The 16621-nt window shown below is 41.4% G+C and overlaps 1 protein-coding gene across 1 annotated transcript; it reads right to left on the bottom strand.

Moving 5' to 3' along the window:
* Nucleotides 1–7582: 7582 nt before the first annotated feature.
* Nucleotides 7583–8227, bottom strand: LOC148568873 (uncharacterized). The gene has a single exon (XM_088484806.1). The coding sequence runs from the start codon at nucleotides 8225–8227 to the stop codon at nucleotides 7583–7585; it is 645 nt and encodes a 214-aa protein (XP_088340932.1).
* Between the last annotated feature and the right edge of the window lie 8394 nt (nucleotides 8228–16621).

A 16621-nucleotide genomic window follows, 5' to 3' on the forward strand; every position in this document is an offset into this window, starting at 1 on the left:
GTCTACTCCGACTATGAGGAATTTTACTTGTCCTGATCCCTGGGGAAAGGGTCCGAGAAGATCGAGTCCCCATTTTGCAAACGGCCAAGGCGAAGTTACGCTGATGAGCTCTTCTGGCGGGGCGATGTGAAAGTTGGCATGTTTCTGACATGGTGGGCATGTCTTTACAAATTTTGTAGCTTCTTTCTGTAGAGTTGGCCAATAAAACCCCACCCGGAGTACTTTTTTGGCGAGAGCTCGTGCTCCGAGATGGTTGCCACAAATGCCGCCGTGTACTTCTTCTAATACTTCCTTTGTGTGGGAGGTCGGTACGCATTTCAGTAATGGTACTGAGATCCCTCTTTTGTACAGGATGTTGTTTATAATAGTGTAATACTGTGCCTCCCTTTTTAGCCTCTTTGCCTCCTTTTCTTCCGTGGGGAGTGTTCCTGTTTTGAGGTAGTTGATTATGGGGGTCATCCATCCTTGGTCCTGGCCTGTTATGGTTAGGACTTTTTGTTCCTCCGAGATCGATGGGTTCTGTAGTATTTCCTAGATGAGACTTCTATTGTTGCCCCCCGGTTTGGTGCTGGCTAATTTCGAGAGTGCATCAGCTCGGGCATTTTGTTCTTGGGGTATGTGGTAGATCTTATATTCCCCGATTTGTCCGAGTTGTTCCTTGGTCTTATCCAAATACCTTTTCATGGTGGGATCTTTGGCTTGGTAGCTCCATGTTATTTGTGATGTGACAACTTGCGAATCGCTGTAAATGTTGAGTTTCCGAGCTCCAACCTCTTTAGCCAGCTTCAAACCAGCTAGCAATGCTTCGTATTCCGTCTGGTTATTTGAAGCCGGGAATCCGAACTTGAGGGAGAGCTCAACTTGGGTTCCCTGGTTGCTTTCTATTATCACTCCTGCGCCACTTCCAGTTTTATTTGAAGAACCGTCCACATAGAGATTCCACTCTGTGGGGGTTTCCAGGGCATCTGTGAATTCTGCGATAAAGTCGGCCAGATATTGTGACTTAGTGGCCGTCCGAGCTTCATATTGGAGGTCGAACTCTGACAGCTCGACTGCCCATTGTAGAATTCTACCTGCTAAATCTATTTTCTGCAATATTCCTTTCAAGGGCTGGTTAGTGCGAACTTTGATGGTGTGGGCCTGGAAGTAAGGGCGGAGTCGTCGAGATGTTAGAATGAGAGTATAAGCGAATTTTTCTATTTTCTGATAGTTCAACTCGGATCCCTGCAGTGCTTTACTAATGAAGTAGACGGGTTGTTGTCCGTTTTCATCTTCTCTGACTAGTGCCGATGCTACTGCCCGGCTTCCTACTGCGAGATATAATATGAGTGGTTCTCCTTCTCGTGGTCGAGAGAGGATAGGTGGCTGTCCTAAGAACTTCTTAAAGTCTAGGAAGGCTTGCTCATATTCTGTCGTCCATTCGAACTGCTTTCCCTTTCTTAAAGTAGCATAGAAGGGGAGAGATCTTATCGCAGCTCCTGCTAAGAATCGGGATAGGACGGCCAATCTCCCGTTGAGTTGCTGTACTTCTTTGACACAGGTTGGGCTCTTCATGTTGAGTATGGCCTGACATTTGTCTGGATTTGCTTCAATTCCTCTTTGTGTGGGTATGAAACCTAAGAATTTCCCTGCTTCTACTACAAAGGTACACTTCGCGGGATTGAGTAGCATGTCATGCTTCCTTATGGTGTCGAATACTTGGGCCAGGTCAGACAATAATGTCTCTTCACTTTGTGTTTTTATTAGCATGTCGTCCACGTAGACTTCCATGATCTTTCCGATGTGATCCGAGAAAACCTTATTCATTAGCCTTTGATAAGTAGCTCCTGCATTCTTGAGACCGAAAGGCATCACAATGTAGCAGTAGTTTGCTTTCGGTGTTAGGAACGAAGTCTTTTCTTGATCTGGTAGATACATGGGGATCTGGTTGTATCCCGAGTATGCGTCCATAAATGAGAGCGTCGATATTTGGGAGTGGGTAAGGGTCTTTTGGACAAGCCTTGTTGAGATCGGTGTAATCGGTGCACATTCGCCACTTCCCATTTGATTTTTTCACCAAGACAACGTTGGCTAGCCATAGTAGATATTTGACTTCTCTTATGAATCCTGCTTCCAGTAGTGCCTGTACTTGTTCTTCCACAGCCTGGGATCGCTCTGGTCCAAGTTTTCTTCATCTCTGCTGTACCGGCCGAGATCCTGGATAGACCGCCAACTTGTGACACATCAGCTTAGGGTCTATGCCTGGCATATCTGCGGCTTTTCATGTGAAGAGATCGACATTATCTCGCAAGAATTGTATTAGTAATTCCTTTGAATCTTTTCTATCTCACCCTCTGGCTGGGGACGAAGTTCTTCTCGTCGTTGAACTCCGCCCAGCTCGATTGTGTGGAACTCTTCTCCTTTGCCTCTGAGGTTTAGGCTTTCGTTGTAACAGCGACGTGCCATTTTTTGATCTGCTTTTATCGTGGCTATCCCTTTTGATGTTGGAAATTTCATACATAGGTGTGGGGTCGAGACTATTGCGCCGAGTTGGTTGAGTGTTGTCCGACCTATGAGAGCATTGTAAGCTGAACTTACATCGACCACGATGTAGTCTATTTTGAGGGTCCTGGATTGGTTCCCTTTTCCGAAAGTTGTATGTAGTGGTATGTATCCTAGTGGTCGAACCGGGGTGTCTCCTAGTCCGAACAGACTGTTTGGATATGCTTGAAGTTCCTTTTCTTCTAGGCCGAGTTTATCAAAGGCTGTTTTGAATAAGATGTCGGCAGAACTTCCTTGGTCTATTAGGGTGCGGTGTAGGTTGGTGTTTGCTAATATGATGGTGATGACCATGGGATCGTCGTGTCCTGCGATGATGCCGGACGCGTCCTCTTTAGTGAATGTTATTGCCGGGATGTTGAGTGCTTCATCCTCTCATTCGACATGATATACTTCTTTGAGATATCTTTTGCGAGAGGATTTGGAGATCCCAGCTGCTGTGAATCCGTCATGTATCATGTGGACATGTCTTTCTGGTGTCCGAGGCGATCGTTCTGTTCGTTCGGTATCTTCATCTCTTCGTCTCTTTCTTTGATCATCATCTCGGGTGGCCAGGAATCGATCTAACTTTCCTTCTCTCACCAATTTTTTTATGATATTTTTTTAAGTCGAAACATTCGTTTGTGGAGTGTCCTCAGACTCGATGGTATTCACAATATTCCTTCGGGTTTCCTCCTCCCTTTTTGCCTTTGAGTGGCCGTGCTGGGGGGATTTTTTCTGTATGGCAGACTTCTTTGTATATCTCGACCAAAGATGCCCTGAGATGAGTGTAATTATGGTATTTTTTTATTTTCTCCCCTTGTCGATCTTCTTTCCTCTTGGATTCCTTGTCTCTATCTCGGTAAGAGGCCCCCGATTTTGAGGTCTCTCCTAACCGAGCATTTTCTTCCATGTTGATGTATTTTTCTGCTCGTTCCTGCATTTCATCTAAGGAGGTCGGGTACTTTTTGATATAGATTAGCTGAAAGGTCCTTCTCGTAGGCCGTTGATGAGTCCCATGATGGCGGCCTCTGTGGGTAAACTTTGTATGTCCATGCACATTTTGTTGAATCTCTCCATGTAGTTGCAGAGGCTCTCCCGGTCTCCTTGTTTGATCCCTAGTAAACTAGGGGCGTGCTTGGCTTTATCTTTCTGGATGGAGAATCTGGCTAGGAAATTTTTAGCTAGGTCATCAAAGCTTGAGATGGACTTTGGGGGTAGGTTGTCGAACCATCGAATGGCTGTCTTTGTGAGAGTTGTTGGGAAGGCTTTGCAGCGAACAGCATTTGGGGCGTCGGTGAGGTACATTCTGCTTTTGAAGTTACTGAGGTGGTGGTTGGGATCCGTGGTGCCATCGTATAGGGTCATATCCGGGAGTTTGAAGTCTTTTGGAATTTTGGTTTTCATGATTTCCCTGGTGAACGGGTCTTGCTCTTTGCATGAATTTTCTTCGAGATTGGCCCGAGGGGCTTTTGATTTGAGATCGACTTCTAATTGCTGTAGTTTTTCTTCCAACTCCCGACGTCGCTGCACTTGTAGATCTCTTCCGATTTCCCATTGTTGTTGAGTTTCTTTTTCCAGTTGTTTTAGGCGATCTAGGAGCGCTTCTATTGCCCCTGGATTTGGCGAGTCTTTGTTCTTGTTGGTTTCCGGAGTATCTTGTAGCGTGACATCCGCGTTCTTGTGCGGCATTCTCTCTTCCAGACCTGAATCGTGGTCGTTGTCATGGTTGTCCGCCATGGTGATGGGATGACTTCCAGGTATCCGGCAACGGCGCCAATGTTCTGAGGGTCACCTGAAACTGTAGGTTGATCTCGGATGAGATCTTCTGTGCTGGTCGGAGCTGTTGTGTCCGACTTGTTGGACTGGACGCACTGCTGATCCTTGGTCACCGGAGGGTGGGGGGGTACCTGCAAGAGACTCCGATACTTAAGTTAGCATGGGTATTAAACAGATTTTTAGTAGAATCAGAGTATGAGTTATACCTGGGTGCTCCAGTGTATTTATAGTAGTTGTAGAGTGACCTTTCTAGATAAGATAAGTTAGTTATCTTATCTTATCTTTATCTTTGAATTGAGGTCAGCTTATCTTCAAGGGGACCGCCCTTATCTCTATAGGCTCGGACGGCCTTTGGATTTGGGTCGTGTTCCTCTACTTGGGCCCTTTATGGGCTTTCCTGTCGATTTGCCAAATTCTTTAAGAAGAAGTCGGTCCGCTCGACCTGAAGAGGTCGGTCGCTTTGTCGTCAATCATCCCAAGTCGGATAGCTCGACTCAGAGTATGAACAGAACCCAAGTTGAGCTCTCCCTTAAATTTGGGTTCCCCGCCTCAAACAACCAAGCGGAATATGAAGCGTTACTAGCTGGTTTGAAGCTGGCTAGGGAGGTGGAGCTCAAAAACTTAACATCTTCAGCGATTCACAAGTAATCACCTCACAGATAACGGGGAGCTACCAAGCCAAAGATCCCACCATGAAAAGTTATTTAGATAAAACCAAGGAACTGCTCGGACAACTCGGGGAATATAAGATCTGCCACATACCCCGAGAACAAAATGCCCGAGCTGATGCACTCTCAAAACTAGCCAGCACCAAACCAGGGGGCAACAATAGAAGCCTCATCCAGGAAATGCTACAGAACCCGTCAATCTCAGAAGAGGAAAAAGTCCTAGCCATAACAAGCCAGGATCAAGGATGGATGACCCCCATAATTAACTACCTCAAAGCAGAAACACTCCCCACAGATGAAAAGGAGGCAAAGAGGTTAAAACGGGAGGCTCAGTACTACACTATCATAAACAATACCTTATACAAGAGAGGGATCTCAATACCATTGCTAAAATGTGTGCCGACCTCTAACACAAGGAAAGTATTAGAGGAAGTACACAGCGGCATTTGTGGTAATCATCTTGGAGCACAAGCTCTCACCAAAAAGGTACTCCAGGCGGGATTTTACTGGCCAACTCTACAAAAAGAAGTTACAGAGTTTGTAAAGACATGTCCTCCATGCCAGAAACATGCCAACTTCCACGTTGCCCCGCCAGAAGAACTCATCAGCGTAAATTCACCTTGGCCATTCGCAAAATGGGGACTCGACCTTCTCGGACCCTTTCCTCAAGGATTGGGACAAGTCAAATTCCTCATAGTTGGGATAGACTATTTTACAAAGTGGATTGAGGCAGAGCCCCTAGCCAACGCCACTGCTCAAAGAAGCCGGAAATTCTTATATAGAAATATTGTCACAAGGTTCGGAGTCCCACACGCCATCACCACAGACAATGACACTCAATTCACAGATGCATGTTTCAGAAAATTAGCTGCCGACTTGAACATAAAACACCAGTTCACCTCCGTCGAACACCCTCAAGCCAATGGACAGGCCGAAGCTGCCAACAAAGTCATATTGGCTGGACTGAAGCGGAGACTGCAAGAAGCAAAGGGAGCTTGGGCCGAAGAACTCCCACAAGTCCTATGGGCATATCGAACAACACCACATTCTACCACAAACGAGTCACCATTTCGATTAGCGTACGGAGTGGAGGCAATGATCCCAGTAGAGGTCGAGGAAGGGTCCCCTAGAGTGGTCCACTACAACGAACAAGCCAACTCTCAACTTCAAAGAGAAGAGCTCGACTTACTTCCAGAAGTCCAAGAAAGAGCTCGGATCAGGGAAGAAGCGCTAAAACGCCGAATGACTTCAAGATATAATCAAAAGGTAGTGCCAAGAAGTTTTGCTGAGAATGATCTCATCCTAATTCGAAATGATATTGGAACAAATCGACCCGGAGAAGGAAAGCTGGCAGCAAACTGAAGGGACCCCACCGAGTTACAGAAATACTCGGAAAGGGCTACTACAGACTGTCTGAACTCGATGGACGAGAGTTTCCCAGATCATGGCACGCATGCAACCTAAAAAGGTACTATAGCTAGAAGATCTCGTCAAAGGATGCACTCTTTTTCCTGAAAAGGTTTTTTAATGAGGCACCAAGTTGAGATCTAGAAATTATTCGACCGAAATGGATGAAAAACTCCCGCATGTATATAATTGCATTTCCTTTTGAATAATATATATTTTAGATATTCTACAAATTCTCAAGACGCATTAATCTGAAGCATTCATCATCCGATTATAAAGCAACAGATCGGCAGAAAGTGAAAAACAGATTCACTGCATGATCACGATGGAAGACCAATAAAGATGAAAACACGATTCATCTAAAGGTCGACCAAACAAAGACAGAAACCACCTTCTACAAATCGGCAAAGATGAACACAGAATAATGTAAGAAGTTATCAAAAGTGATCCGAAAAAAGAACCTGACGAGGTCTTATGGATTGCTAAAATAATAACTTAAAGACTGGCCGACATTGAGAAGTCGGACCAAGTCAACCCAAGTTATCAGCAAATCCCTGGAAAGAGGTCTGTCCAACCCTATAAAAGAGAAATTGCTATAACTTAGAAGAGATCAACCTAACGAAGTCAGTCTCCTACAAAAAACAAGTTATAAAAGTAATCCCTGAAAGAGACCTGACAAAGGTCCAAGAAAGAGGATTATGAAATAACTTAGAAGAGATCGACCTAAGGAAGTCGGTCTCCTACAAAAAACAAGTTATAAAAGTAATCCCTGAAAGAGACCTGACAAAGGTCCAAGAAAGAGGATTACAAAAATAACTGGAAAGCGGACCAACGTGAAGAAATCGGTTACAAAGCCAGTAAAAGCGAGAAAACCGAAATATAAGTTGGACCCACATATCCACAAACTCAAAGGATCCAAGCTACAAGCAATACGTACAAAGCAGCCCAAAGAGGCCGAGCAGCAAGGCTCTGACATTCTCAAAACCCAGAAAGGCGTCAAGACAAATGCAAACAAGCATGATACGAAATGCAATATTATAAAGCTTCGGGGTCAGGACCAAAAGCATAAAAACTACTTGTTGTTTTTCAAAATAGAAGTTGCTAAACGAGCAACGAAAAGGAATATCAACAGTCAGCAAAATATTCAAACTACAAATAAAGAGTTTAAAAGCCCACAAGCCAGGCCAACTACACAAATAGCCAAAGAGAAATCAGCAAAGATCGGGAGCCTTCCCGGCAACATCAGTACGGGGAGAAGGAGGTCGAGTCTGAATAGGCACAGCATCCACGGTTCCATCATCCCGGTTCAGAATCTGGCAATCTAGATCAGACACAACTAGAGGAACTGAAGAGGTCGACACTTTGGCAGAGGACACAGGGGGAGGTTCAACATCATCATCATCCTGGTCATCAGGGACAATTTTACCATCCCTCACAACATTATCCGGGCTGAAGAGAGTAAGGTCGGCCTCGGGAGCAATAATCCGAACCTGCTCCTTCAGGTTCTCATAGGCAGCAGTTACGCTACCAACAAGATGACCTTGGAGCTCGGAGTAATCAGCTCGAGCGTTTTCCAACTCCTCCTTCAAACGCATTCCTTCCCGATAAGATGTGACATAGCTGTCTTTATGCCTCAGTGCGGTGTCCTCGGCCAGCCTTACAGAAGCCGCTAGAGAAAGGGAACTCGCCTTCTCGTTCTCCAGATCCTTCTCCAGCTTGGCCACCCTCACTTCAAGCTCCTCCTTCAAGTCCTTCATCCGATCAAACTCCCGTTTGGCCTCCTCCATAAAGGCTTTGGTAGCATGAAGAGGGAGATCTTGAACAGTACGGTACATAGCAGCCCCCATATGCGCCATCTTAATACTACTCCGAGTGATGAAGTCTAAATAGCGAAGGAGAGAGACATCGTCAGTAGGGACAATATCGTAAGGGCCGATCTGCTGATCTACAAACTCGACCGCATCAAAATCAGGGGCGTCCAGATTGAAAGGCTCAATTGTTTTTTGTTTCTTATTGGGAGGAGCACCAGAAGTAGCAGCTGAAGACTGTGGAGGCTCGGCCAGACGAACTCGAGAAGTCGGAATCACCTTCCTAGGCCCAGGAGAGCTCGGTACGGGCGGCTTCACCTGAACTTGTGAAGATCCCTCTCTAGCCACCTTGGCCGAGATCTTTTGAGCAGCAGTAGCCTTCTTCGCCTTCTTGTAGGCCTTCATGGAATCATTATTTTTCGACATCTCTGAAAATACAGAATCAACCATAATGACGAGTTACAACATAGGAGAAGAAAAGCTCAGAAGCAAGTATAAAAATAAGTCAGACAGTACCCAAAGCAGTTCGAACCAAAGATGGATCACTCAAGAATCTTTTTGTATTCAGATGGGGTGGTTCCCCCCACAAATCTTCAAGAACAACTACAAAAGTCCGCTCAACCTCATTAAGCATCTCCCATGTATAACGTGGCACTCTCACATTCTTTTGCCACTCTAGAGGAAAAGCAGGCTCGTTATTCTCATCAAGAAAAAAGGGGCGGACCCCCTCAACAGTACAGACTCGGAAGAAATAGTTCTTAAAATCTTTAAAAGACTCATCATACATGGCAAAAACTTTATGCCCCTGGGCCAATCTGAAAGAAACCCAGGAAGCTTTCTTTTTGGAGGAACCTCCGGGCTTGGCCGAGACAAAAAGATAGAGGAAAAGAGTTTCAGAAGGTGTTACGCCTAACTCTTGGCAAAACAGTTGAAATATTTTGATAAAACCCCAGGAATTCGGATGAAGCTGGGATGGAGCAATGTTACATGACCACAACAAGTCAGTCTCGAAAGCAGTAAAAGGAAAAGTAACATCCAACTGGCTGAAGAAGTATTCATAAGCATAGAAGAAGGGACGCTCCCCCTCGAAGAAAGTAGGAAAACAAGCCCTCTTATCAGAGTCAGGAGCTACAAGCTCATAATCCCTCTCACGGGCACTGCTACTACAAATCCTATGATGTTTCCTCAGTTCTACACAAAATTCAGCATCCATGACAGAGACACACATTAGGACAAGGGAGTCCAGCCAATCAGACGTCCCCTCGGGAACTTTGGAAGATACCTCTACAATGTTATTGCAAGAAGACATGACGCCGACTAATCCTACAAATAAGAAAAGAAGATTGGATTACTAAAAAACATCTCGGATGAGGGGCAAAACAACTCGACTAAAAATGACACAGGCGAACAAATAGAAAAGAAAAACTCCAAGACTCAAACCAAAGTCCTGGGGCATCCTTTGGAGGCAGAAACCAAGGTAGAAAGATCCAAGCTTTCTCCAAGCTCTCCCAAAATAGACACAAAAAGTGACATAGAAAGCGGAAGCGACAGACGAAAGGGCCACCCCTCGAATTCACCAGAAGCAAAAAAGCGGAAATCCAGAATCACCCTTCCTCTTCCACGAAAGGCAGTAGCAAAGCAGGCATCACGGGAAGGAACTATGAATTCCAGGCAAGAAACAGAGAGCGAGAGGGTAAAGGGAGAAGTTACGAAAAAGAGCAAAAGAAGAGAAACCGTTTTTGATTGGGAAATTCAAAATAAAAAGCCAAGGAAAAACAGGGCAATTAATACCAATTAATGAAGGTATTAAATCCTCGCACGTTCCCAAAGAACAAAGCGCTGGTATAAAAACGCGTGCTTTTAGAGGAAAATGGTCTTCATTAAAAAAGACTCTACAAAGAAAGGAATCGACAAAATGCTTGAGTTCGGCTTCACTAGAGGAGGGCCGAAGTCAAGGACTCGACCTCAACAAAAAGACCGAGCTCAAGCAGGGGCACTGTTCATACCCTGGGTCGAGCTATCCGACTTGGGATGATTGGAGACAAAGCGACCCACCTCTTCAGGTCAGACTATCCGACCTCTTTACAAAAGAGGTCGGCCAAATCGGCAGGAAAGCCCAAAAGGGGCCCAACTCAAGGAACAAACGGCCCAATCCAAAGGCAGCCTAAGCCTATAGAGAGAAGGGCGGTTCCATTGAAGATAAGCTGACCTCACCCAAAGATAAGATAAGATAAGATAACTAACTTATCTTATCTAAAAAGGTCACTTCTCACCATTATAAATACACTAGAGCACCCAGGTATAACTCATACTCTGATTCTACTAAAAACCTGTTTAATACCCATGCTAACTTAAGCATCGGAGTCTCTTGCAGGTACCCCCCACCCTCCGGTGAAAAAGGATCAGCAGTGCAGCTAGATCAACAAGCCGGACACGACAGCTCCGACTGCCATTCATCAGCCGGACACGTCAGCACCGACCAGTACAGAAGATCTCGTCCGAGATCGACCTCCAGTTTCAGGTAACCCTCGGAACAGTTACTATTTTTTATATTCTCTAAAAGATTGTAAAATTGAATTAATCTTTTGATACTTTCCTAGTGATGATCTCATCTTTTGCATCCAACTTATCTCTTGCTGCGCTATTTGGTGTTTATTTTTCCTCTTTGATGACAAAAGGGGGAGTAGTACGTACCAAAAGTGGACCATGAAAGATTGATAGATAAGATAGTGTTAAATTCTGACGTGTTTGGTTATTGCATTTAGTTTACTGATTCATATGTGGTGCATTTGAGTGCATCTTTTGGTTAAATCCTTTTAACTGCAGCGTAACCATGAATATCATATTTTTAATTGTATTGTTAAGAGTTTGTGACTTAGGTACCTTGTCTAATTTCCATCAAGTGGGAGCACAAATTACAAAAGAAAGGGGGAGCTTTTCTTGCAAGTCAAAGTGGTACAACCAAAGGGAAGTTTCTAATCTCAATCTTGTATTTCAATTCCTTTAGTTTCTTTTTTTTAATGATGTTTGTCATCAAAAGGGAGATTGTTGAGTTTAGAAAACAATAATCATATTTTTGGTGATGACAAACATATTATATTTGGTTAGGTTAAAAGCTCAAAGTTGTTTGGAGTGTGTTTTACAGTGTAGGCCCAAGTCACTCTTTTGTTTATGAAGCCCAAATAGATCACAAGGCTAGTAACTCATAAACCCAAGTCACTCTTCAGTTTATCTTTGTTTCATTCAATGGAAAAAAGACATAAATGTGAGGATTTAGAAAAGCCATTTAGAGAAAAGATAAAGAGAGTTAGCTTGGAAAAAAGTCAAAATTATGTCAATATCTTTTGTAATTAGTTTATGTTTTGTTTCTTGTATCTGAATGGTATCCCTTACTTAGTTGGGTGAGAACTTAGTGTAGAAAATATAGGGAATGAACCTAGCCAAATCAAGCTTAGTTAGAAGTTTGGTTTATCCCTGATAGGATTAGAAAGAATCTTTGGAAATTGGTGATTGTAATATTTGATAAAGATAGTGAAAATTCTACCATAGTTATGTTGGAGACTAGATGTAGGCCACATTGCACAAGGTGGTTGAACTAGGATACATGGTTGTGTACTTCATTATTCTCTATTCTGTTTTTGTTTGATTCGATATAAGATAAATTAAATTGTCTCCTGCATAATTTATATTGCAGACGTAGCAGAACCTATTTTTCGTGCTAAAGTTTAAAAGAAGTAAAAAGAGGCCATAGATTTAATCCCCTTCTCTTGGCCATTGAAAACCTTCACATCCAAATACCCCTCAAATGAGAGACGTCTGGTGATTTTTCATATAAAATTTCATTTGAAAACAAAATCTTAAGAAAAGTACTTGGATATCTATTTATTAGATGCATGACATGCTTAGTGGCGTAATTCAAAAAATGATTTGCAAGATGAGAACGAAACATGAGTGCACAAGTTACTTCTAAAATGTGCTAATGTTTTCTTTCTACGATTATGTTTTGTTATGGAATTTTCATACACGATGTTCAATGGATAATCCCAATGGATTCATAGAAAGGTAACATCTTGAATTCCAAGCCATTTTAAGAACAAATAGTCTTCACAGATTTACCAAACTATGTTTTAACAAGTTGAACAAAATTCTTAACCAAATTAGAAGCTTCTCACTTGTGTTTCATGAGATAAATCCATGTAAAAAGACTTTAATCATCAACCACACTAAGAAAGTATTTGTGTCCACTAAGAGATATTACACTTAAAGGTTCCCAAATGTCCATATGTAGATTATCAAAACAAGAATCATGTATGCTTGAACTAAAAGGAAATCGTAATTTCTTTTATTTGCCAAAGTGGCGGGGATCACAAGGATCCTTATCTGGGTTGCAATCTATGAAGGAAAAATTTTCTTTCATTACAAGCAGTTTACTGTAAGATAGTTGTCCTAAGTGAGTACGATAAATGCTACTATAATTTGAAATTCCAACTATAGAAATGTCCCTAAATTCAGATGATATGTTAAATGCATAATGCATCGAATTATTCAGAATGTAAAGTCTATCTACTACTCTAGTTGCACTAATTATCATCTTTGACGAATCCTGTATCTCACAAACAGTATCAGATATTCTTAATTCATATTTTAAATTGAATATGATAGATGAAACAAAAATAAGCTTGAAGTTAAAGGTAAGGATATAGAGTGTATTTGTGAGGTATAAGTCCCTCAAAAATGAAACTATCCTCATTATACTAGTGGTGGTGTAGGATCCATTGGGGAGTTTCACTATAATAGGTGGTATGTGAATATAAGTATCAAAATCTTGTAGGGAATGTGACATATGGGCTATTGCACCAGTGTCAATCACCCAAGATTTTGATTTTTCTGTTTCATCACAATATACTCGGCCATTATGTGTGATTTGAAATGTAAAAATCTGAATCACTCTTTTACCTTTTGATGTTTTGGTTGTGTGTTTATTTGGTTATGCTATGGATGTGTTACAACTACTGTTTCTAAAGGAGGGCGAGTAACGCAAGCTTATTATCCGGAGTGAACTCTAAAACTTGATCATCAACCTTGTGCTTCTGATCTGTGTTGTCTTCATCATGAGTTTTTTCAGTAATTGCATAATTGAATGTCGCAGCACCACCATATCTTTCCTTGACGTGAGGTGGAAGACCGTATTTCTTGTAGCACATGTGTGTGACCAAGTTTTTCACAGTGAGTACACTGCACTTGGCCTTGACCAGAACCCCTTCTATGAGGTTTCCCTCTGCCTTGTCCTCTATAGGTAGGCTCATAAGTTCTGGAACTATTCCCTTCATTACTTTGTTAGATACGCTATCTTAGTTGAATTAATATTCTTTACCTTGCATCGTATGTAAGGCTTATGTGTTTTGATGAATGACAACATGTGATTTCTGTCAATAAGATAACTAGTATTTTTTAAAAAATAACGAATTTAATCTTTTACTCAACTTTAACCTAACATCATTATTGACTATATGGTAAATAGATAATCATTGCATGACATATATTATATGATATAACATCAAGGTTGATAAGTGATTTTGAAGGAAAAAAAGTTTTGACGAAGATTTTTACTAGAGGATTCTTGCATCAAACTCAAATACAAGCTCATCACAAACAGGGTTTAGTTGTAGGACTTTAGTTTTTACTTGTCAAAATTAAATCAAGTTTATCTCTCAAGTTAAAATCATATTTTAATCAAAGTAAAATTGTTTTTACTCAATGATTTCAAAAACCCATCATTAAGGATGAGTATGGGTCGTGTTATGATGATCCTAACCTGTTTAAAATGGATTATGGAAAGTAGGACCTAAACCGATCATGCACAAGGCACTATAACTCAATTTATATTTGTTGAAATTTAAGCCTAGAGGATTGATCCCTATGCTAAATGGGAGGATCGATCCTCACGTTCTATAGTGCTATATTTCATGCAAATTTGATCCTATACGTCCTTGTGGACACAGGACCCTACCAAAAACGTATGTTTTTGCATTATTTGCTCTCTCCACTCACTCCTAACATTCATGGGTGTATGGGATGCCTATAAATAAAGGTCTTGGTCCTTTGTTTCAGGATACAACTTTCTTTCATGATATAAGCTTTCATTGTAATCAAATTTCATAAGTTTTCAAAGTGATTTTCATAAATATTTGAGAGACAGCTTGCGATTACTCATAATGCTTCATTTGTAATCATATACACTTTTAAGAGAGCTCATTATTTTTAAAGTTCACTATCACATATTGTAAAAAGAGAGTTTTGTAGCTTTTCTTGATTGTTGAGAGACTTAGAAGTTGTTTTCTCTAAGTGGTGAGACTTGCTAAACACTATAGTTGGTAAGGATACCTAAGATCATTAAGAACTCACGGAAAAAATACTTGAAGTTGGTATTACTTTGAGTTATTAGAGAAGCAGTCTCTACACTAAAAAAAAACGCTGAGTATTGTCAGAATTACCATCGGATTTAGCGTCGATCTATATATACTGGCAGATTTACTGTAGGATTTTTCGATGAAAAGGAGGAGAAATTCATCACTATATAAATCTGTACTGGCAGATTTACCGTCGGAAGAGATTTTCCATCGCTAAAGCTGATGGTAATTATTGGCGCGAAAATATAACTCACTAGCGCCAGTGTTACCGTCGATATTTTCTACCGGTATCATGGTTTAATAAAATGCGTCGTTTTGGTGATTTACTGTCAAAAAATCTGACGGTGAAATTGGATTAAAATTCAAACGCAAAAGCCTTCCACCTCACTTGTGCGAATGCTCTCTCTCTTCTCATCTTCTTTCTCCGTCGCCGTCAAACTGTCACTGTTGCCACCGTCGAGAGCTCGTCGTCATCGCCGCCGCTTGGAACACCCACTTGGAGCCACCGCTGCACATCGTCGTTGATTCTGCTGCTGCTGCTATCCCCACCGTATCCTCCACCGTGGTTGCCGTTCACGTTGCCATCGCTGCCTCCTCTGTCACCCCCATGTTAAAGAGACCTGCAGCCACTTTCATAAGATTTATTGTTGGTATGGTTATTGTATTTTTACATATTAATTTGTGATTTTAGCATTTTGTTAGAATTTTTGTTAAATCAGTGGTTAAATTTGTTTAATGAAGTGTGTCATTAGGATTTGTTGTGTTAATTTAATGGATAAAAAAATTAAATAATGTTAGAGTAGGTTAAGTAAGGTAAGATAAGAGTGCTTGAGTTGTTGTAAGATTTTAGTTGGGTTTAGTGAATGAATTTCTTTAAATTGCATTAACCTTATGTTGCTTATTTTTGTCATGCCTCTTTTTAGTTTTGTAAAATTAGAATTAGGTTTGAATTCATTGGAATAATGAGATTTACTTATTCTATCAAATTTGTTTTTGAATTAGTTTCAGCTTGTGAATTTAATACGTTGTCCTTTTTATTAGGACGGTGCTATTTTCTCTTAGATCAGTTGGAGTTTGCGTTTTTTTTTGTTGTTTGTGCAGTAATATTCCAGGTTGGTTTTCTATTTCTGAATATAATGAATTGTTTAAATTTTATGTTGGACTTACTTTTCCTAGGATAGAGTTTTAGGATAGAAGTGGGAGAAGGTCGCGTAGTGGCGCCTTCCTAAAACCCTTGTTTACTAGAAAATTGTGGAGTTATAAGGGGTTGCGCACTAGAACGGTTAGGATTTGATGTTTTATTGAATACGTGTATGCTATAATTTATTCCTGCAGCTGTTTTCTCTATGAAAATTGTTATATTTATTTGATAGATGTCTCTGAATTAAAGATAAGTTCAGCCGAACTATCGTTTAAATTGTTTAAAATATATTTGATTAGTCAAAAAATGATAATTGTATTTGGCGGAAGATTCCAATTCTAGGGCATACTCTGCCGAATTTTCTAAAAAATTTAATAAGTTGTGTTGTTAGTTGAATTCTAGGGTGTGTGTTTCAATATGATTCCAAGTCATCGTCTTTGAATGTATGATAGAAATAACAGTGGACGAGGGAGGGAGGTTCAAAATCTGAATTCTTTGAGAGGGTTGATGCGTTTGTTGTGCATGTCTTCAACATGGAACTGTTTAAGTATGAAGGGTATCTAGGTGTCTGTGTCAAAAGTGTCGACTGACTAAGTGGTTAGGACCTACAGACATAATGCTTTACCTCTACTGTAACGTTCAAGGGTGGGTATTTGATGTGAACGGAACACAGAAAATCGGACGAGTAGGAAATTAACCGGTCCGCCTCAAAATTTGAATAGGTCCAATGGTTGATCAACGAAAGTTCGGGTGGTGAGAGAACTAAACATAGAAGAAATAACTTGGGAGGGTAACTGTTCACACCCTGGGTCGAGCTATCCAATCCGGGATGTTCAGTAACAAAGCGACCGACCTCTTTAGGTCAGGCTATCCGACCTCTTCTCCAAGAGC

Source organism: Arachis ipaensis, chromosome B4, assembly GCF_059453495.1.
Source record: "Arachis ipaensis isolate K30076 ecotype BB chromosome B4, ASM5945349v1, whole genome shotgun sequence".
Classification (NCBI taxonomy): domain Eukaryota; kingdom Viridiplantae; phylum Streptophyta; class Magnoliopsida; order Fabales; family Fabaceae; genus Arachis; species Arachis ipaensis.